Raw genomic sequence first — 23,331 nt, forward strand, 5'->3', positions numbered from 1 at the left:
ATTACATTTTGAGGAACCCCCAATGTTCAAATTCTAGGAGTATTAGACTAGGTTTACAAATTGATATACTAAGAAAGCACTTCAAGTTTTGGTATGTGAACCTAACTTAGCAGGAATATCACTGATCCACATCTCCAGTCGGACTTCTCTCCTAAACATCAGAATCATACATTAGAATGTCCACTTGACATCTTCAACTTAGAGATCTAATAGACATCTCAACCTTAACAGACGCAAGCCAATCATTCAACCCACTACCAAGTTAACTACACATACATACATACATATACATCTGCTCCTCCCATCTGAGTAAATAGTAACTCTCCCCTTCCAGTAGCTCAGGTCAAAATCATGAAGTCACTGTTGACATCCCTATTACCTCATATTCAATCCAATAGGAGTTCGTGTCAACTCAGCCTTGAAAACGGATCTAGAATATGACCTCTTCTCTCCATCTTCCCTACCACAACCCTGATCCATCTCTTGCCTAAACCATTGCAAGCCTTCTACTGGTCACCCACGTCTGTCCTCATCCCTCATATTCTCAAGTTAGTAGCCAGAGTAGTCCATTTAAAATATAAGCTGTATCATTTAACTCCCCTGCTGAAAACTACCCAATGCTTCTCACACAAGGCCAAGTCCTACTATGACCTATAAGGTCCTGCATGATCTGCCACCCTCCTAACCCCATCACATCTTCTCTATGACCCTCTCGCCTATTGCTTTCCCTTTTTCACTGTACTTCAGCCACCCGTCCTCTTGCTTTTGCTTGTATACTCCTGAGATGCTCCCTCCTGAGTGTTCTCTGGAGTACTCTTCCCCCAGGGTAGCTGCAGGGCCCACTGCTCACCTCCTGCAAGGGCCTATTGAAATGTCACTTTGCTATTTAAAATTCCACCTCCATATCCCCATTTCCCCATACTTTCATTTATTTCTCTGCTTTATTTTTATCCACAGTACTTATTACCATCTGACATATCTGATACTTTACTCATTGTAGGTTCCAGAAGGACAAACATTTTGGTCTGTTTTTTTCCCACTGCTGTATCCTCAGTACCTAAGACAGTACCTGGCACAGAACAGATAATCAATAAATACTTCCTGAATGAATGAATAATGAAAAGACATGTTTCAAATTACTAAATCTAGAATATCATTTCTGACATGCCAGAGACTTTAAAGAGGGACAGAGTGATGGTCCTTTTATATTTTAGCCCTACAAACCCTCCTTACCTTCCTCCTCCATTCCTTTGGGATTCCTGTTGATAATCTGGCAACCGCCTTGAGAGCATCATACCACTGGGAACAAAGAAGAAATATTGGCAAAGTGATAATATTGACCTGTATAGGCACTTCAACCTTTTTTCCATCTTGACATCTGTAGAGTGTAAAATTGGTACAGCACACTGGGGTAACAATCAAAGTTTCTTTCACCCAGATGTGACTAGTCTGAGGACTATGACTGCCCCAAGCCCCTCCTGGGCCACCATTAACACACCTGTGATCCATCTGCAGTACACTCAATAATTGGGAAGCACTGGTTCAGAACCCAAAACATGTATTATGGATTCAGAATAACAGATGTTTGGTTTTGGAAATTTTTTTTCACACTTACACCATTAATAGAAAGCACAAAATTTTTCATGGAAATTTTTTTCATACTTACAACATTAATAGAAAGTACAAAATAGCCCTGGCTGGTGTGGCTCAGTGGATTGAGTACCAACCGGCCTGTAAACCAAAAGGTTGCCGGTTGGGGGCACATGCCTGGGTTGTGGGCCAGGTCCTCAGTAGGGGACGCGTGAGAAGCAACCACACATTGATGTTTCTCTCCCTCTCTTTCTCACTTTGTTTCCCTCAATCTCCCCTCTCTAAAAATAAATAAATAAAATCTTTCTTTTTAAAAGTACAAAATAGCATAAACTCAAGCCACTGGTAGGTTCATAAGCTATTTTATCTATATTTTAAAAATTGACTTGTCTTCCTGTGCTTATCAAAGTTTTTCCACTTTGAGAATATATCTCGGGGAGCTCCAGTGTGCAATCGGTTAGCGCGCAGTACTTATGAGAATATATCTCAGTATATACCCTGTAGATACCCCAAAATAAGAGTGTTATCGAAAACAAAACCAAAGTTACCTGCTGAAAACCATTTTGACCTAAAGATGGCTCAAGAGTGAACTTCAACTTTGTGTCAACTCCTAAAATAAAAACACATAACTGTTATTTGGGGAGAAAATAAATTATATCAAAAATAAAAGTAAAAATTAACCTGATTCTACTGAATCATAATGAAATTTTAAAACACTTACTTTTAATAAAAGTCCATTTTATTAAAGAAAAAGAATACTAGTTATTAAAATATAAAAATATCTATGGCAACAGCATGGAGCTTTTCACAAAAGATGGTGGTTTCCACAGCTGTCTGGAGTAGTTGCAAACCAAAAAAACAGAAGAAAATTCCTTACAGGTTTGGAGTCATAGAAAGCTCCATTCAGCTTTGGCTCCTGGAGTCAAATGATTTAGCCTGTCTCAGTCTCAATTCTTTATCTTTAAAACTAGCAAGATAAAGTCTATCTCGGTAGATAGTTGTGATGATTAAGTGTAAATCGCCTACCATGGTACAATTAATATTTATGAAACTTAGGAAGAGAATTCCCTACCTACAGAACTTATCTCCTAAGACACTTGAGTCAATTAAGGCTATTAGGGACATTTCAGTGGAATATCAAAAGTTATAAAAATAGTGTCATTGCCTTCCCACCAGGGAATCCTTAATGACCCTATTTGGAGACCTTCATATGTTTTTAAATTCTGTGTTGATGGACTTAGTTATTGGAAATAAAAGTTTGTATGTTTAATTATAAACTACAAGCTAAAAATATAACTGAATTCTAATGCTAAGTTATCTAAAATTGTAGATAAACTTCTTTGTTTCAAATCCCAAATCTACAGAAGTAAATAAACAGGAGACTATATAAAGACTATATGCTTAATATTTATATTGGACTTTTATTCAGAATTCCATATTGGATATTCTGTTGTTACTGAGGTGAAATTAAATGACAATTTTATTCCCACTTAAATTCTAGTTTTAAAAATAGTACAGTCAAATCTAAAAATGCTGTATATTCTTTTCCTACAATTACAAAATGTATGAAATTACATTTTAAGTCACTTTTTAAAACATGTATTATTTAAAATTTAAGGACCAAGATATACCAAATATTAGCAATACCATTCAGTTTTACAATTTATCATTGTCATTTACGATGACACTTTTACTTCTAAGATGTTGATTGCATATTAGGCATATTGAAAACCTCTTTGAAACTACTTAAGGCTGGTACGTGGATAGGCACAATCTTCAAAATTTGCAAAATTATAATAATAAAGTGAATTTGTCTTTTTAAAAACATATACAGAGTCAAGAAGCTGGAAAGAGAGGTGTCTGATTTGCCCAAGCCCCTGAGAGTATGCAGATGCCCTTCTTGGAGTCCTGGAAGAGCACTGTGAATACGTGAGTTGGTCCTAAATTTCTAAAGTCAGGCTGTGGTAGAGACTCCCCAGATATTTATTTTCAAAGCTTCAGGTTCACAACCATACTCTGCCTAGACAGACAACATTGTCTTCCCGGATATATATTAAGTATCCCCAAGGATTCTCATCTCAGAGTTGGTTTAAATGAAGCTGGGGCCTCAGTACTGAGCCCCACAATGGCCACAAGAGCGCCTCCAGCTGGAGTGCAGGGTTGAAGGCGCAATGAAACCAACCTGGTAGTGAGGTTGCTGTCCAGACCCCGGGTGCTGAACGGAGGAGCGCACAGTCGTGACTTTTGCGTTATTCTAACAAAGACCAGGAAATTCAGACCCGCGCTGAATTATTTCTACCGACCCGAAAGCCCAGAATTCCCTGTATGTATTACCGAATATGTTCCCGTGTTGTTTTCACAGCTCCTGCCGGGCATCCTGCCGAATGCCTTGCGGCGCTGAAACCCAGCTGGATTGGTTAGTCAAAACCACAACTATTTTCTCATGATCAAAAATGAGTCACAGGACTGAACTAGAATTGATCATTCGCCGCCTGTATGCAAAAGCTGAAATCAGGTCATTTTCACCTCTCCCTCAAACTGAGTAAGGGCGGGGGGAAGGTTTATGTTTCATCTGATGATCACGGCTGTTCCGGCTTCAGAAATACAAAACACTTTCAACGTGGAAAGGAGATTTTGTTAAGGGTAAAATAAGACGGTGAATAAATACTACAGTCTCTTTAACTACACACTTCCTTGAGGAGAAAAACAAAGGAACCACGAGGTTCGAAAACGCAGCCACGCGTTCCACCCTTTAGGGATCAGTGCCTTGGCAGAGTCTCCCCGCAGCCTCAGGACAGCAGGTCCCCGGAGGCGCTGGGAGGCGGAGGGTGAGGGAGGTCGAACCCGCCTGGAATCCAGCTGATGCCACTCCAGGAACAGGTGAGCGCTAAGACCGGTGAGAGTACAGCCGGCTCCCTCTGCGCCCAGGCTACCGCACCAGGGCCGGGCTCACAACACCCCGGGGAGGGATGCCGGATGGTGGAGCAGACGCAGAGTTATGTAGCCTAGAGAAGCAGGGATGCGTAAACACAGGCAGAAAGAAAAAAAGGCCTAGCCTAGCACGGCCAGGTGCGCTCCCGGACTTTATCTGTAAGAAAGGATCTCCAGGCTGCAGAACTGTTTCCGGCCCGCTCCACACGGGGACACGCATTAGAGGCTCCAGGCGAGTGGACCCGCCACTCTCCAAAGAGAACCCTCAGCAAAATGCACCCGATTTTTCCTTCAAAGCCACTGCCTTCCCCTCAGATCCGAAGTATCAAACCTGTGCCTTTCTCTGCCTCACACATCTCTTTCAAGGTCTGGCTTCTTGTGAGCCTAGTGCACAATCGGTTGCGCAGCCTCTGATGGCCCCGGCAGGCTACCAGCACTTCCCCAGCTCCAGGCACAAGCAGGGCTGGACCACGCACAGGCCGCGGGGTTGGGGGCCCGCTAGCAGGCGGCAGAGCCGCGAGTCCTCCGTGCCTTCGGAGGCCGCTGCCTCTGCCCAGGCCCTGGTCTGTGATCGGCCCTCCCAGGCTGACCCAGCCCCATCCGCCGCCAAGCCTCGGTACCCAGCACCAGGCAGCCGAGCGCGCTCGCTGGCCTAGGTGCAGTACAGCTGAGGCAGAGGCGGGAGCAGCCCCACTCCAGGGGCGCCGCACTACTTTCCAGCGCCCCGTCTGCAGCTCCCGGTCCTCACCCGGCTCCAGAGTGCAGAGCAGCCGGGGAGCGGTCCGGGAAATGCAGCTGCGCTTCTTGAGCACATTGCTCAGAATGGTGCCCACGCCGCCGCTGCTGCCGCCGCCGCCGCCACCCTGCCGCTTCAGGCATCTCCCGCCGCGCCTCAGGGAGCCGGTTAGTTTCTCCTGCCGCATCCGGGAGCGCCCGGGCTCCGGTGCAGCCACCGTCCACCTAGATACCCCCTGTCCCACCGGTGTAGAGGCTTCCTGGGGGGCCTCTGAGAGTCGGCTCAGTCGAGGGTCGCTTGGGAACAAGGAGAGTGCGGCCAGTGCTCGGGGGTCGTGGGGACCTGCAGGTCCCCGCCAGAGCTGGAGCCGCCGAGCGCTGGCGGCCAGCGGGCATCTGCAGTGCGGAGTTGCACGGCTGAGGCAGGAGAGGGCTTGGGGCGGGGAGAAGGGCGGGAGCCAGCGAGCGAGCTAGCACGCCCGAGACAAGGCGGCGCTCCTGCCCCCAATCCCGGCATCACTGTGCGAAGGCGGGGCAGCTCTAGCTCCCCAGCGCCCAGCCAGCTCCCAGCGCGTATTCTGCTCCCAGCACTTATCCCGCTTCCAGCACAGGGGCCCGAGCAGCACAGCTGCAGAACCCAGAACCCGGAGCAGGCAGGTGAGCAACTGCGCTCGGGAACCAGAAGCAGCTATGGAGATTTGCGCGCTTCTTGCAAGGTCTGGGAGGAGATAAGGGGGACACCGAAAGGAGCAAGTCTCAGATGCGGAGCACCAGTGAGATGCAATGCCCACTTCATCTGAGCAGCACATCAGAAGGGGCGGTCAGCCAGAGATTGGCACAGGGCAAAGCCCAAGCTCCACCCCAATTTGTGTTGAACTCTTTCCTGGCAGTTTGAGAGGCATGGCGAGCACATAAAAATACAGTAATACTACTGGTAGTTTACCTTGGAAGTGTGCTCGTCAAGAAAAAAAGAAGTGTCATCACCAAGCCCTTATATGAGAAATGTTAAAGGGACTTATCTAAGAAAAAGATGATCAAAAATATGAACAGTAAAATGACAACAAATTCACAACTGTCAAAAACTGAACCTAAAAACACAAAAACAAAAAGAAACTAAGCAAAGAACTAGAACAGGAACAGAACCACAGAAATGGAGATCACATGGAGGGTTATCAGTGGGGGAGTGAAAGGAGGAGAGAGGGGGAAGAGGTACAGAGAATAAGGAGCATAAATAGTAGGTACAAAATAGACAGGGGGAGGTTAAGAGTAGTATAAGACATGTTTCAGAAGCCAAAGAACTTATATGTACAACCCATGGACATGAACTAAGGGGGGAGGGGAAACGTGGGTGGCAGGGGGGGTGCAGGGTGGAGGGGAACAAATGGGAGAAATGGGACAACTGTAATAACATAATCAATAAATTATATTTTTTAAAAATGAAAATTCCCAAATTGAAATACAAAGGAAAAAAAAGAAAAGAAAAAAAAAGAAGCGTTCTCAATTTAAAGTAGTTTTTTAAAGTGCTTCCACATCTCTCCATCTAGAGATCTGATCAGGAGTTCAGAACTATTTGCTATCATTACTGTTTTTTTTTAAAAACTCACTCCCAAACTATGTCATTCACCAGTGGAATAATAATCATAAAAATGAATGAAGAATGAGAAAGGAAAGGCTGTGGGGCCAAATACAAAGATATTTGTATTTACTAACATTTAGAAAAGGAACACTAGGTGGATAAACCAAAAACTAAAGCCTATTTATGTGGGATACATCTGATGAGGCATTAATATGCAAAATTTATAAAGAACTCATACAACTCAAGACAAAAAAAAAAACAATGTAATTTAAAAATGGGCAGAGGACCTGAATAGACACTTCTCCAAAGACAGACAGATGGCCAACAGATATATGAAAAGATGCTCACTGTCACTAATCATCATAGAAATGCAAATTAAAATCACAATGAGATATCCCCTCACATCTGTCAGAATGGCCATCATCCATAAATCAACAAACAACTGTTGGCAAGGATGTGGAGAAAAGGGAACCCTTGTGCACTGTTGGTGGGAATGCAGACTGGTGCAGACACTGTGGGAAACAGTATGGAATTTCCTCAGAAAATTAAAAATGGAACTGCCTTATGACTCAGGGATTCCACTTGTTGGTATATATACAGAGAAAGCCAAAACACTAATTTGAAAGAATATATACACCCGTGACCACTGCAGCACTGTTTACAACACCCAAGATACAGAAGCAACCCAAGTTCCCATCAATAGATGAGTGAATAAAAAAGCTGTGGTACACATGTACAATGGAATACTACTCTGCTATAAAAAAAGAATGAAATCTTACCATTTGCAACATTATGAATGGACCTAGAGGATATTGTGCTAAGTGAAATAAGCCAGACAGAGCAAAACAAATACCATGTGACTTCACTTACATTTGGAATCTAAAGAACAAAATAAATGAACAAAGTATTATAAAAACAGGCTCATAGATATAGAGAACAGACTGATGGTTGCCAGATGGGAGAAGAGTTGGGGGACTGGGTGAAAAAGGCGAAGGAATTAAGAAATACAGATTGGTAGTTACAAAATAATCATATGGATGTAAAGTACAACATAAGGAATATAGTTGATAACATTGTAATGACTATGTATAGTGCCAAGTGGGTACATGAAATCAGGGGACCACTCTGTAAAGTATATGATTAACCACTATACTGTACACCTGCAACTAACACAAAATAACTTTGAGTGTAAACTAACTGAAAAATAAAATGCAATAAAAAAAGAATATGTATGTGGGAGAGAACAGTATGGAAGAGAAAGGAATGAAAACTGAGGCTTCCCGCATGTGTCTTACACAGTTTTGACTCATTACATTAATAATATTTATAAATTAAATAAAAAGAAAGCCCTAAAAATTGGAAATGGATGGAAACAAATGAACTTAATGGAATATCTCTTTGATGGCATAAGAACACAGAAAAAATAAGTAAGTTGCTTTAGAATATAATATTCTGACAAAATATGAATGGTGATTCCAAAGCAAATAGTGCTGCAACAAAATCTTACATTTTATTCAGTAGCTTTACTGTCATTAGTAATGTTGGTATTATTTTTTAAATTCTTATATATACTATAGATAAAGCAAATACATAATTATGGTAATGTCAAAAGGAACCAAGATGTTTTCAGTGTAACAGAAAATACAAGCATAACAAAAAAGAAAAATGAAGCTTTTCTTAAATCCTGCAATAGTATACCTAAGTTGGAAATACTAATATGAACTCATCTTTTTTCTTTTCCAAAATACATATATATCCATGGAATAATAGGTTTAGAAGTAAGGATGACCCAGCAGCTATGAACACACCCAGCTCCCAGGTTGTGGTGTCTAAAAACAATTCTCCACTAAAAGGAATCCAGGGCTCCTCTGAGGTGTGACTGATCCCAGACCTGGGCCAGAAAAAGCACAAGATGAGCCTGAAATATCCTGATGAGCTCAGAGAGGACAGAAGGACTCCAAAACTAATGGGATCATCTCAAAGGGGCACAGGAGCCACATGAACAGGCCTCTCTTGGCCAAAGTTAGAACAATTTGAGCATCAAAAATAATGGCTGTTATTGATTGAAAAGTGTTGAATATTTTAAAAGTGTATTCCTAATGATACTCTGGAAGAGCTGAAAACAGAAGTCATTCTTAGGATTTTGGCACACTTAGTTTGTAATCAGTACATTCTGGGCTTTGTGACGTGCCCCCAGAATTTGAGGACAATGTCAGAAAAGGTACAACTCTAAGCATGAAATATGTTTTTCATATATAAGAATCTGTTAAAGTGAGATTAGTCATCTATAAAAATAAACCAGGAGGATAAGGGATATGTAAACTAGTCTGTTATGCCTGCCCGAGGTACAGATGCTCTGGAAAAGGCAGTACTCTGCCTCATCACTTTAGAAGATGAGGTCATTGCTTTACTTGGTCATGTGTAACTGTATGGCTTAGGTTTCACACCATGCTCACACAGAGGAATCTGTCCTTCATCAGCTTGGTATTTTATAGTTTTGGTATGTTTGGTTTCCTTTAGCTTTCTCTTAATTTTAAGAAGATGGCCATTCACTCTTGTAGCCCATCTCACCTATGCTGAGAACAAAAATAGAAATCTGCTGTTTGGCTTTGGCCAATTTTTTCAAGGGCACAACAGGCCCCCGGGGTGAAGAGGGTAATGAACACCCAGGATCAAAGGGAGAAAACTGGGAGGAGGGGGGAACTCCAGGAGAACAAGCTGGTGTCTGCATGTACAGTCTCGTCTTCCCAAGCTCTCATCTGCTCCAGCCTTAGAGGGTTTTGTGTTCTATTTTAACAAGAGTCTATTCATGCTCAGTTTGTCAGCACTGGACCAGCAGGAAAGACAGCCTTGCCAGCCAAGAGGAGAAATGCCCTCTGCTCTACAACCTTGCCTCTGGAGTGCAGAGAAGGACGTCCAGCTCCCAGGGCTGGCTGACATATGCCACTCAGACCATCTGGTCTCTCAGGCTCGGACTCTGTGCTCATCACGCAAACTTTTGACCATCATTTCGATTCCCATAGAGACAGACTTTGCCACAGCGGAAAGACCATGCTAACCAGTTAACAGCAGTCAACACCCCTGAGTTCACTCAACTCTCAGTGAGCTGAAGAAATCAAATTCCTGGACGGCCCAGGCTGAAGTCTTGGACCCCAGACACTCAGACACATGACTGACAACGCGGCCTCTCTCTCCAACTCTTCTCCACTTACATTTTTTTACTACTGGTGACAGGGCTTGTTTACCGTCTAGATGAAAATTCTATTTCACCTCAGATTTATTACAAGAATAACTGACTGGGTTTTTCTTTTAAGCACATGCATATATACATACATATATACATACTTCCTTAAAAACTGCCCATTCTACAAACTATACAGAAGTTGAAACCAGCAAAAAAAAAAAAAAAGGTTTTTTTCTAAGAGTTTCTACCGGCACCCTGACTGGTGTGGCTCGGTGGGTTGGGTGGCATCCTGCACACTGCAAGTCGCCAGTCTGATTCCCTATCAGGGCACATGCCTGGATTGTGGGCTAGGTTGCCACCAGCTGAAGGTGTACAAGCAGCAACCAATCAATGTTTCTCTCACACACCGATGTTTCTCTCCCTCTCTTTCTTTCTCCCTTTCCCTGTCTCTAAAAACTAAACACATAAAAATTTTTTTAAATATTTTTTAAATAAAACAAAAAGAGTTTCTACTGGCAGCTCTACTTCCCAGGAGCATGCCAGCACCTTTCCTCTCTGCTCTGCATCCCCCCAGGTGTGTTACCTTTACGTTTCTCTCTCCTAAGCTCCAAGAGTCCTGCTTTGGCCTCTGTAACTTGTTTCATGAGCCCACGCCCAGTTGGCTCACTTTCCTACCTCTGAGACTTTCTAAATCATCCTCTTATTAAAAAAAAAAAAGAAAGAAAGAAAGAGTTCCTACTATTATAACAATAAGTAGCCAGGGAATTAAATAATATTATTTTGTTTACATTGGAGAGGAAAACCAAGACTGCCAACTTTTATAGCAAACAGATAATTAAGTGAGCACTAAAACACAATGCCCTAAAAGCAGCCGTGGCACAAGCCTACTATTATATTTATTTATTGTATGACTCATGGTTTCTTATTCATGTCTGGAACATTGTTTTTCAAAAAGCAGAAGATGTCATCTGAAGCCACCTCGCAGAGGGAACAATGCTGGTGTGGACTTTGCTGGAGGATCACTGCTGGTGAGGATTCCAATCAAGCCAACTTACCACCACTCTTTACTAATCTAGTGATTTTTTCCTAATCAAATAATATCAGTACATTCACATTTGGGCAAATCACCTTGGCATGGTCCCAGACAATTATGAATTTGGGGAAAAGGCGGCTCAAGGAAAACTTCATGTTGGATGAAAGTCTGTTACTTGGATTGCTAAAGAGAATGAGCGCTTAGAGAAAATGCCCTGAACGTGCCAGTGTCCAGTACCCATGGAACATCCGTAAGCTCCCAGGCAGAAATAAGGAAGTGGGAATCTTGGGTCCTACGTGCTGGGAGTGGGGCTTCCCTGAAAGCCAGCTATTCCTCTCATGGGAAAAGGGGGAAGAAGCAGCCAGAAGAGAAAGAAAGTCCCGCATCAGAAATAACAGTTATGTCTCAAGGGCTTCCACAGGGGAATCAGGCCTGGGACTCTTGTGACTTCCTAATGCTATTTTTGTTTAACAGTAAAATATCAAAATAAAAAGGGCCTACGTGCTTATCTTCAGGGACAGAGCAGAACTAGTGGTGACAATTACCAAGAGAAAAAGATCCCAAAGCCTGCTGGGAGGAGAGAAAAGCACAGGGAGCTGGCCTGCTCCAGAAAGTGGGCCTGGAATTCATCCTTTCGCTGCATTTCCCTGACAGTCAGCTGCTCACCAGCACTGAGTCTCAGGGTCAGAAGGGGTCTGACCAGCTACCAGGTCTAGGGCTGTCTGTCTCCCATTGGGCAGGGGATCAGTACCTCTTTGTACACCTGCTAACAGAAAGGGTGGGGGTCTGGTGACATAAAAACCACTGTTCTCCTCTCTTCTCTCCCCACAACATCTGAAGATCTGTGAGCAAATACTGACAGCAACTGTAACTGTGGCCAGCACCATAAGAAGTTAACATTCTCCTCTGCCCTAAAAGTAGGGCCTTAATAAGCTGCTCTTCCAACTCATCATCCAGGACGGAGCCCACACACTATGAGCTCACGGTGACAAGCATCACAACCATTTTCCCCTCATGAAAGAGACACAGAGTCAGGGCAGCAGAGAAAAACTGCGGGGGAAGGAAAAAAAAACCTTACAATTATCTGACACATCGCATTACGTACATGGAACATTTTATTTTCTTACTGTATGGTTTTCTCTTCCTAGTCATAAAAACCTATTTCTCTATTTAAATGTCGGCCTCCTTGAAGACAATCAGGTGTGCCTCTTGTATTTTGTTTATCTCAGAGAAAGGATGCTGTCAAGCATGGAACACAGAGGCTTTGAAATTCCAACACCAAATCCTGCTCAGCTCCCTCTTCTACCTTCTGACGGTCCCTGTTTATGCTCTCTCAGAACCTTCCTCTTCAATCAGATCTTTTCAAAACTAAACCCATCCCTAAAATTCCCCCCAACCGCACTCAAATATTTTGGGGGAAGTATTTTAAGAATAACTAGTTTTATTTACAGACCAGAAACACTTAAGTTTAAAAACATATAATAATTTAACTCACAGCTGGAGTGGAAGTCCCACTTTGGAGTACCACACCAGAAGTGTACTTAAGCCCTGCGGCCAGGTCCACGTAACCTGAAACTCGTAGGTAACTCAAGATTTGAGAAATCATCACATTAGTCTTCTTGGCTTGTTATCTTCTGTAAAGTATTTTCTTGCTTCAAAAGAACTGAAATTGATTCAATATCACTTGAGGTAGGTTCATGTTGACCACATAAAGACATCTTTATATTTCTTTTATTTATTCATTCATTCATCAGCTGCTGCAGAAAAGGCATTGTGCTATGTATGGCCAAATAAGTATAAATTCAGTGCATTCTCTACCCTCAAGAAGCTTACAACATGCTGAGGGAGAGACAAGTGGGCAGTGACAGCGCAGTGTGAGGGGTCCGTGTACATACTATGTGAGTCTTTGGAGGGATACCCTTATCTTACCTCCTCCTGAGTATTGTATATCCCAGTGATTTCCCTGAGCTTTATTTCCCCAAACTATTAAATTGCACCTGAAAGCAGGCCAAGGACAAATCTCGTCTGTGTGCTTCTTGTACTGATGGCATTCGCAATCATACTTTACTTCCACATAAGGAGTGAGTGTAACTGGAGGACCCATCACTTGAAGATGAAATCAGTGTTTAACTTGGTCATGAGGAACTATTTAGCTTAGATTTCCCAACCTTTTACTCCAAGCTATTCTAAGATTCTATTTGACCCAGTTGAGGGATATGAAAGGCCAGATTTCTCATAACTATTGATGCAGATTAGTTTGGCTTAGAAATATATGAAGTCTCCCAGGAAAAAATCCAGCCATTGTTAATACAACAAGAACGGTTTGGGCAACATCAATGTAACCTGGCAGCCGAGGAGAGTGGACTGGAATGCGCATGTGTGAACAAAGACAACTTTACTGTACTAGTCAGTGGGGACGGAAGATACCATTGAATGAGCATGTGTACTGTGTGGCCATTGCATTCAAAATGACTGAGGGAGTAGAGCAACAAATCTGTATCAACTTTTGCCTTAAGCTTGAACATTCCTCTGGAACAGGAAACCATTTGGATGACTGAGAAGGCCCCAACTATGGGCAACTGGTGATTGGCAGCTTCATCACAACACTGTTGCTGCTCATGCATCACGTCTCGTGCAGACATTTTTGGTGACACATCAAATCACCCAGGTGACACAGCCCCCCTACAGACTAGATTCGTTGCCCTGTGACTTTTGGCTTTTCCCAAAATTAAAATCACCTTTGAAAGGGAAGAGATTTCAGATCATCAACTAGATTCAGGAAAATATAATGGGGCAGCTGATGGCAATTGGGAGAACTGTGTGAGGTCCCAAGGTATCTACTTTGAAGGGGACAGTATTGTCATTGTCCTGTGTACAATGTTTCTTGTATTTTTTGTCTTCTTCAGTAAAGGTCTCTATTTTTCATACTATATGGATGGATACTTTCTGGACAGACCTCAATTCCTGGAGAAGAAGGGTGATCCTGCTTAATTTTGATGGTGAGAGAAGAGAAGCATCAGGAAGAGGAGCAAGATTAGAGTCCACATTAATATTGGCTTGGGTGACCTGGGAGCCAGAGATCTCTCAGCTGGGTTCCTTCAGAAGAGAAGACAGAATATATGGATTCAGGAGGGAGTGTGTAAAAATATGCAGTCACCGCACCTAATAAGGCCCTCCAGCAGGCACTGTGGTGTATCAAAAAGTGCTGGCTACAGAGGCAGGCCCCCAAGGTTAGAACTGTAGCAAGCATACTTACTACTCTATCTCCTTGGGCAAGTTACTTAATTTCTGGGTTTCAGATTCCTGGGTTTCAGATTCCTCTTCTTTAGAATGAATATGGGTTTTGAGTTATTGTGAGCAATAAATGACATAATGCTAATCAAGACTCGAGCACAATACTGGCACAAAAGAGGCTCTCAATACATTTATTTTTGGGTGTCCTCCTTTTCTTAATGTTTGTTGTTACTATGCAAGATAAAAGGTTAAGATGGCCCTGTTAGCAGTCTACCCAGAAGGCAGCCCAGCAGAGGACCCAGGACCTGACCCACAGGGAGAGTCTGACTGGCCAGAACACCCCCCCGAGGTCCTCGCCAGACACTCCTCTTTTATTTCTTACCCTGGTACCCTCAGTCACTGGGAGGAATATTGAGACTAGCTTCATGTTTACTCCAAAGGGCTAAATTAGAAGAGCTGAATAAGAGTTACAGAGAGGTAGACAGCAGCAAAATTTAGGAATGCGCCGCCCTGGCTGGTATTGCTCATTGGACTGAATGCCAGCCTGATAACCAAAAGGTCATCAGTTCAATTCCCAGCCAGGGCACATGCCTGGGTTGTGGGCCAGGTCCCCAGTTGGGGGCGTGCAAGAGGCAGCCAATCTATATTTCTCTCCCTTTCATTCTCCCTTCCTTCCCCTCTCTCTAAAACTAAATAAATAAAAGCTTAAGAATGCACTATAATAAAACATATAATCTTAGAAGACCTTAAATGTCCTGTTCTTTGGAATTCTCAGGGGAAGGCTGAAAGCCCCACAGTCAGGAGAGCTGTGGAAGGACATTCGAAGTGAGGTGAGGTTCGCCTATCAACACCAGCAAAATGCTTCCAGCACTGATTCTCCGAGGTCGATTTAACTGATATTCAGAGTCTATTACTCTAGAGGAATTCCTCACCCCAGTAAACATGTTGAGCAACTACAATGCTTGAAGAATACAGTTTGGGTTGTTATAGTTTCAGGTAAACTAAAGTTAAACAAAAAAGAATTTAATTCTTAAGAACTTTTAAATGTACCATTATACTTTTTTGACTTTAAAAGTATATTCTGATGGAGTGGAGCGGGGGGGAATGGTACAACTGTAATAGCATAATCAATAAATATATTTTTTAAAAAAGTATATTCTGAACAAATTGAATTTTTATGTATTTATTAAGAATCTTAGCCCAGTCTATATGGCTCAGTTGGTTGGGCATCATCCCACAATGTGAAAGGTTGCTGGTTCAATTCCTGGTCAGGACACATGCCTAGAATGTGGGTTCATTCCCCAGTTGGGGCACAAATCAGAGGCAACCAATCGATATTTCTCTCTCATATCAATATTTCTCTCCCTCTGTTTCCCCTTCCCTTTCCCTCTCTTGAATAAATAAAATTTTTAAAAAAGAGTCTTATATTATCTTCACATCATTATCCTCACTATGTAAAACTCCAAGACAGGAACTAAAAAGGAATTTCAAATCATGTTAGGAACTACATTAAAAGGAAAATGCATGTTTCCTGAATTATATGGGTGACAAATACTTGGGGTAAGAGAAATTTTATGGTACATTAGGCAATACAGGCCTCAGCGTTTTAAAGGGTAGCATCTCTGGTGAATTATATTCACTTTTATCTTTACCTATGTAAAGATACAGGAGTCCACCAGTGTGCCTTTGGAAATGATCATATGTGTGTTCTAGTTTCTGAAAGTCAACCTAGAATTTTGGTAACAGACTCCTAAGGAGGCAGAAACCTCTTAATAAATACACTTTCTATGTGTTCCTTCTCTTCTAGAAGCACTATGAGTGTGGCCTAGTATTCTCAGGTACTTAAATAGCAATGCTGGCACTTTAATTACCACTGTCTTTAGTCCCAGCCTACCAGAATGTCGCTGGCAGTATGTCAATCTGGCCTAATGCCACTATCAATCAGCTATGCCAGCTCCTTGGGAGAGAATAGATTATGTCTTTTAAAAGTTACCTCTGATTTCCCTAAATTTTAAACTCTCCTAATACTTAAAAATTAAGTCCCATTTCTGGTCAAAATGGTGGCATAGGCAGGCATGGCTAAGCTCGTCCCACAATACATCACAATTACAACTAAAATACAGAACAGCCGTCATCAGAACTATCAGAAATCAATTTGAATGGAAGTATGACAACTATAGAATTAAAAAAACAACACCCCCTCCAGACTGGTAAGAGGAGCGCAGATGTGAACTGGCTAGTCCCACATCCATGTGTGGTGGATAAAAATTTGGGAGGGATATCTCAGGGACAAGGAGTCCCAGCCCCACACCAGGCCCTCCAGCCCAGAGTTCCAGTGCCAGGAAGATGAATCCCCACAACTTCTGGCTGCAAAAAACCAGTGGGCATTGAGTCAGTGGAAGAAACTTGGAGTTTTAGATAGTTCCCCTTAAAGAACTCACTCACAAACTTACTCAGACTCACTTCCTCTAAACTCCAGCACTGGGGTAGCCACTTGAAAGGCACCAGTGGCATTTAGGGGGAGGCTGAAGTGTCTGGCGTAAAGACGAGCAGAGGCCACAGAGACCACTGTCCCTTTTTTGAACCTTCCACTCACGGAGCCCGAAAGCTGGTGCAATATCTGAGACTCCATCAACTTAAACACATTTGCCCTGCCCTGGAGATTCCCTGAGACTTCACTACCCAACATACCCACCCAAGCTGCTGTTCCATGTGAGTGGCTGGTCTTGGCTCTTGCTGCACAACTTCCTAAATCCTATCAAACAAGCAACAGCTGGCCTCAGTGAGCCCCAGGCCTGGCACTAGCACCAGTCAGCCTAGATTCACAGCTTGGCTTCACCTGGGAATCTCCAGGCCCAGCACAAGTAGCAGCCATCTCAGATTGTTCTACAACTCAAGCAGGGTGGCCCCAGGCAGAATGCAGGTGGGGGCTGACCTTGCCCTATACCACCCGGGAAACCTCAGAGCCTGCACACCCAGTGGACAGCTACAGACCACGTCAGAGCACCACTACCCTGTCCCTACACAGCTGATCCTCCATGGAGGGCAGAAGTTGGTGGTCAGTGGTCACAGGCAGTCCTTGCAGCTGACTGGCCTTGGTAAATCCCTTCCATTGACCTGCCAAAAGTAATCAAGACCCAGCTACAAGAGGAGGGTGTACTCAGCCCACATGAAGGGCATATCTTGAGCACTCAGCTTGGGTGATAGGGGGGGCTGTGCCACTGGACCCTACAGGACACCTACTATATGAGGCCATGCTACCAGGACACAGAGTCAAAGAAGCTCTACCTAATACACAGAAACAAACACAGGGAGGCTGCCAAAATGCGGAGACAAAGAAAAATATCCCAAATGAAAGAATTGATCAAAACTCCAGAAAAAGAACTAAACAAAATGGAGATAAGCAATCTATCAGATGCAAAGTTCAAAACACTGGTTATAAGGATGCTCAAGGAACTTACAGAGGACCTGAACAGCATTAACAACGATCCAGTCAGAAATGAAGGATACACTCACTGAAATAAGAACAATTTACAAGGGAACAACAGGGGGTGGATGAAGCTGAGAATCCGATCAATGATTTGGAACATAAGGAAGCAAGAAACCACCAATCCGAACAAGAAGAAAAAAGAATCCATAAAAATGAGGATAACATAAGCAGCCTCTGCAACAACTTCAAGTCATCCAACATTTTCATCATAGGGAGGCCAGAAGCAGAAGAGAAAGAGCAAGAAATCGGAAACCTATTTGAAAAAATAGTGGAAGAAAACTTCCCTAATCTGGTGAAGGAAATAGACATGCAAGTCCAGGAAGCACAGAGAGTCCCAAACAAGATGGATGCATAGAGGCCCACACCAAGACACACCATAATTAAAATGCCAAAGGTTAAAGATAAAGAGAATATTAAAATCAGCAAGAGAAAATAGTTACCTACAGGGGAGTACTCATAAGACTGTCAGCTGATTTCTCAAAAGAAACTTTGCAGGCTAGAAGGGATTAGCAAGAAATATTCAAAGTCATGAAAAGCAGTGACCTACAGCCAAAACTGTTCTACCCAGCAAAGCTATCATTTAGAATCAAAGGGCAGATAAAGAGCTTCCCAGGCAAGAAAATACTAAAGGAGTTCATCATCACCAAACCATTATTATATAAAATGTTAAAGGGACTTATTAAAGAAAAAGAAGATCAAAAATATGAACAGTAAAATGGCAATAAACACTTATCAACAATTGAACCTAAAAAACAAACTAAGCAAACAAGAAGAACAGAGACAGAATCATGGACACAGAGAGTGTTTCGAGGGTTGCCAGATGGGAGGGGTGTAAGGGAGAATGGGGGAAGAGGTCAGGGGATTAAAAAGTACGAATAGGTAGTTACAGAACAGCCATAGGGATGTAATGTACAGTATAGGAAATGGAGAAGCCAAAGAACTTAAACACATGACCCATGGACATGAAAAAAGGTGTATGGATGGCCTGAGAGAGTGGGAGATGCTGGGTACAGGGGGTAAAGGGGGAAAATGAGGACAACTGTAATAGCATAATCAATAAAATATTAATAAATACATAAATTTTTAAAAAATTAAAAAAACACTTGAGTTAACGGTTTGGGTTTGTTTTGTTTTACTATTTTAAATAATGCCACAATAAATCTCTGTGCACTCCAAGTAAAAAAAAAAAGTCCCACAGCATACAGGGCCTGATATACAGTAGGCACTCAGTAAATGTGGTTTTTAATTGCATCTGTGACACACAGAGAATATCAGATTGGCATCCTGCTGACCAAACATTTAAAAATGGTACCTGCCTTAACACTTGTATTCCATGCGCCACCCTCCTCCCACTCCCACACCTGATTCACCCATACCCTTGAATTATTTATAGGTGACCTTTTCCTCTCAATAAGTCATAAACTTCTCTGAGCACAGGGACGATGTCTTGTTCATTGTGTGTCTCTCCCCTCCCCTGCCTGCAGCTAATGTGGAGCTCCATACACATTGGACACTCAGCACGTGACATTAAAAATAAGTAACATCATCTCCCTCCCTCCTGCATCTCTAAAAATAAATAAAAACTTTTTTAAAAAGTCCAAATGTGGATGAATAGCCAGATTTGTGACATTAAATGTTAAGCCCTGGCTGGCTGGTGTGGCTCAGTGGATTGAGCACCGGCCTGCGAACCAAACAGTTGCCAGTCAGATTGCCGGTCAGGGCACATGCCTGGTTTAAAAAAATTATTAAAAAAAAAAAAGTAACATCATAAACTCATCATGTCAAGAAGAGAGCCACACCTTCCCACTCACCAAAAAGGGGCTTTTAATTCAACCACAAGAGAAATGAGCAGATGTGTTTATGAACAGTTATTTTGACTAACATTTGTGCAATGTACAAAAGAAATCCACAAATACTAGTTTTAGTTTTCCTGGCAAGTTTCCGAAATATATGAGGATCAAATATCACATATTTGGTCTACTTATCAGATAAGAGATACTCTTGAAATTCTAGATACAACAGCAGTCAGCATAGGGTAGTGGCTAAAAATCACAGACTCTAGAAACAGCCGCAGGATTTGAAACCCCGCTCTACCATGTTAGCCATGTTAACTAGGGTAAGTTAACAGTGTCAGTTTCCTCGTTCATACATGGGACGATCAAAGTACCTACTTCAGAGGGATTATTCTAAGGATCGAATGACACAGGTAACGCATTTACCGCACTGTTTGGTCCAGTTCCCTCAATACAGACATACCTCACTTTATGATGCTTTACTTTATCATGATTCACAGATGTTGCCTTTTTTTTTTTTTACAAATTGAAGGTAAGACCCTTTACCAGGAAAAAGATTACAATCCACTTATTGTGATGGTCTGGAACCCAACCGATAATATCTCTGAGGCATGCTTGTATAGATATTACCCATTATATCATGTATAGTATTAAAGTCACTTAGACTATGTTTTAAAGGGAAGACATTTAACACCGTCACGGGTTACAAACAATGCTACCCAGTCATGCCAGCTTTTATGCTGTTTAATTATGCCACCACCCATTCTGGCATAGAGATTTTAGTGTGAAACCAGTCTCAGCCCAGAAAGAGGAACATTCGTTTAAATTGACAAGTTGCTCACATTTTTCATCATCTTGATTTTTTTCAACATGTTACTTGGAGAGAATTTGCTTCAATAGAGATAAATTAGTCCTTCCCTGCTCCTCATAACTTAATAAAACCCCTGTATTAATTACCTGACAGAAGTTTGCTTTGCGAGATCACAAGCATGAAATCAGTGTTTCACAGCAGTTTAAGTAAGCAATTTTACTCTCAATCTTTCTATTGCTCCAATGTTATAGCTTTTTAAATAATGTATAAAGCATTCTAAAATTGGATTCAATCACTTGATTTTAAAGAGTTTCCCAAATGTAGCCCATCCCTTATTAGAGAGTTCTGGTCTTTCAATACATGCTCACTATTTGCACCATAAGTAAGTTTTATGGTGTATTCTACATTCCTCCATGTAGTAACACCAATTCCTCAAGTTGGGCGTTGCAAATACTCCCTAGAAGGAGAAACAGCTGTCGACAGAAGTCATTTTTATACATTCATCAATTTGCCAGGGCTATATTTTCTCACGGAGATGTACAAGGAGAGAAGGAAGCACAGGAGGAGAACAAGGACTAGGAACAGCAATGACCACGCACCAACTGTCCACTGCGATCAGTCCCTGGGCCAGGTGCTTTAATTACCTCACCTTGTTTAAACCCAACAAGGCAAACATTGTTTTCCAAGCAAGGGGAGTAAAAGGAGAGGGCACACATATATTATTGGGGTGATTTTTAAGTAAGCACAGGGGGAAATGGCTAAGAAAATAGTCAAATACAAAGCTAATTCTGAGTGGTAGGAATATGGGAGTTTATTGTATTTTTCCATGGACTTCTCCAATTTTTTAATTCATGAAGGAAGGAAACAAGGAATGAATGAACGAATGAGCAAACAAACAAACCAAAAGGTTAAGTAGCTTTCCCAACTTCATACAACTAATAAGCAGTGGAGCTGGGATTTGAGCCCAGGTGTCTCACTCTAAAGCCACACTCTATCCACTAAGTCGATTAAATGTAACCAGATATTTTTTATCTGAGCAGGATCAAAAACACTTGGGAGACTCTGAACGGAGACTTGTTCACAGCCCCATTTATGTTACCAAGTAAATGAAAGGTCCGTCATTTCCTCAAATTATGTGTATTCTTCCCCTTATTATTTACCTATTAAAACAAACAAGATAATAAACGGCTTCATTAAGGTCAGCTCAGCACAGCCAGGGAACAAAAAAATTCCATGATGCCAGAGCAAACAAGTTAGGTTCCTAGGTGAGGACTACAGAAGACCAGCTATCATCTCACACGACCTGTGGCAGGGCGTGCGGGAGTTCATAGGGCCCTCAGAGAGATGGGGCTTGGTGCAGGCTTCATGCGCATGTCTTTCTGCACCAACCCACCCTATAACACATCCAGGAAAAATCTGGCCACCTTGAAGTTCCCCAAGAACCTACAGCTGTGATTTGTCTCTAAACATAATTTGCCAAATGTAAAATGGGAAACAGGAAGCTGGTTCATTAGCTGAGAAACCAACAAACCAAAGACCCTCTACATAGAGAGAAAATGTTAAATGGTACCAACACGGGGGATAATCAGTTTTGAATAATTTTTGTGCCACTGTTGTGTACCCTCTTGTGCAGGGAGCAGCTGTCTTAATGTCCCAGGGTCAGGATAACTTTGAGATGATTAAAACCAAATTGCCTGGACTTTTAAAAATGTATTTGCGTCCCGGCTGCTGTGGCTCAGTGGATTGAGCATTGGCCTAGTTCGATTCCCAGTCAGGGCACATGCCTGGGTTGCAGGCCATGTCCCCAGTAGGGTGTGTGCAGGGGGCAACTGCACATTGAGTTTCTCTCCCTATCTTTCTCCTTCCCTTCCCCTCTCTCTAAAAATAAATAAATAAAACCTTTTAAAAAAAGGTAAAAAATAAAAATAAAATAAAAATGTATTTGCAAAAAAATAAATTAAATATAATAAAATAAAATAAAAAATAAAAACACATTTGCAAACCCTTGCACAGTATCACACACAATATAACAATCTCATTAACCACTTACTGATGTGGCAGCGTTGGTGCAGGGAGACAATGCTTCAGACACTCCCTTGCCTTATGTCCAACATTCGCATTACAAAATTTGGTGTACGATTTGATTGGAAACAAACTTTAGTCAGAGAGAAATGTTTCAAATGCTTCCACCCTCCTGCCTGACCTCATCCAGGCAAGCTGGAACTACAGGGAGGGGTGCTACAGGCAGCTGACTCTTCCATGAGGGAAAAACTGGGGTAGGGCAGTGATGCAGGTTAACCTTCCAGCTCCTAACCCTCTGGCTTCTTAACAGTAAGGACAGTTGAGTTCTAAAATAGGTCACTAGAGCCTAAAGGAAAAGACCATCAGGGAGAAATTCCAAGGGGAAGAAAGGCCAAAGAACATTTAAGAACAATATTGTCTACGGCTCAATTCAACGGCCAGCCATTTCTTACTTCCCTCCAGGCTGCAGCTTTCCTCCACGTTACCTTGTGCCAGCGATACTTGGGGGAATGACAGAGAAGGAACGGGTTTAGAGTGAAGGAAGGAAAGAATGAGAGAGCATGTGACCACTGACGTTCTCCCCCTGCCCAGATCCCCTAACAAGGGCTGTTGGGAGCAGGGGCTGCATTGTGCTGTTGGTTGTCTAGGAGGTCACTTTTCATTTCTCCAAGGCCTTGGGAGATGGATGGGGCAGGGGGCAAAGGACAAGGAGGAGCTTCGTGATGGACAGAGACTGGGAGGGCCGCTGCCAGTGAATCCTCCTTTCTCTGATGGGAATACTTGGAAAAGTGCAAGACAAAGACCTGGAGGGGAGGAGAAAGTGAAGAAGGGAAAGAGAAGGGAAGATGTTCCAACACGAGATCCCAAACACTATGAGGTACAGAAGCAAGTCTTCAGACTGGCCCTGCACCATTACTGATCCAGAAGCACAA

General features: G+C 42.6%; 1 protein-coding gene across 5 annotated transcripts in view; it reads right to left on the reverse strand.

The window, feature by feature from the left end:
• TBC1D30 (TBC1 domain family member 30) overlaps nucleotides 1–23,331 on the reverse strand; it is a 77,558-nt gene that overhangs the window by 34,277 nt on the left and 19,950 nt on the right. For 3 of the 5 annotated variants that reach the window (XM_045184608.3, XM_024576412.3, XM_045184606.3), the window contains exons 3-4: nucleotides 2,139–2,200; nucleotides 1,234–1,299 (exon numbers count right to left, since the gene is read on the reverse strand). In XM_045184608.3, the coding sequence (XP_045040543.2) occupies nucleotides 1,234–1,299; nucleotides 2,139–2,200 (128 nt within the window). Of the gene's footprint in view, nucleotides 1–1,233; nucleotides 1,300–2,138; nucleotides 2,201–5,269; nucleotides 5,645–23,331 lie in introns of those variants that run through there. The other 2 variants (XM_045184607.2, XM_024576411.3) reach the window with 2 other exon arrangements.

The sequence above is a fragment of the Desmodus rotundus genome, chromosome 3 (genome assembly GCF_022682495.2).
Source record: "Desmodus rotundus isolate HL8 chromosome 3, HLdesRot8A.1, whole genome shotgun sequence".
Taxonomy (NCBI): Eukaryota; Metazoa; Chordata; class Mammalia; order Chiroptera; family Phyllostomidae; genus Desmodus; species Desmodus rotundus.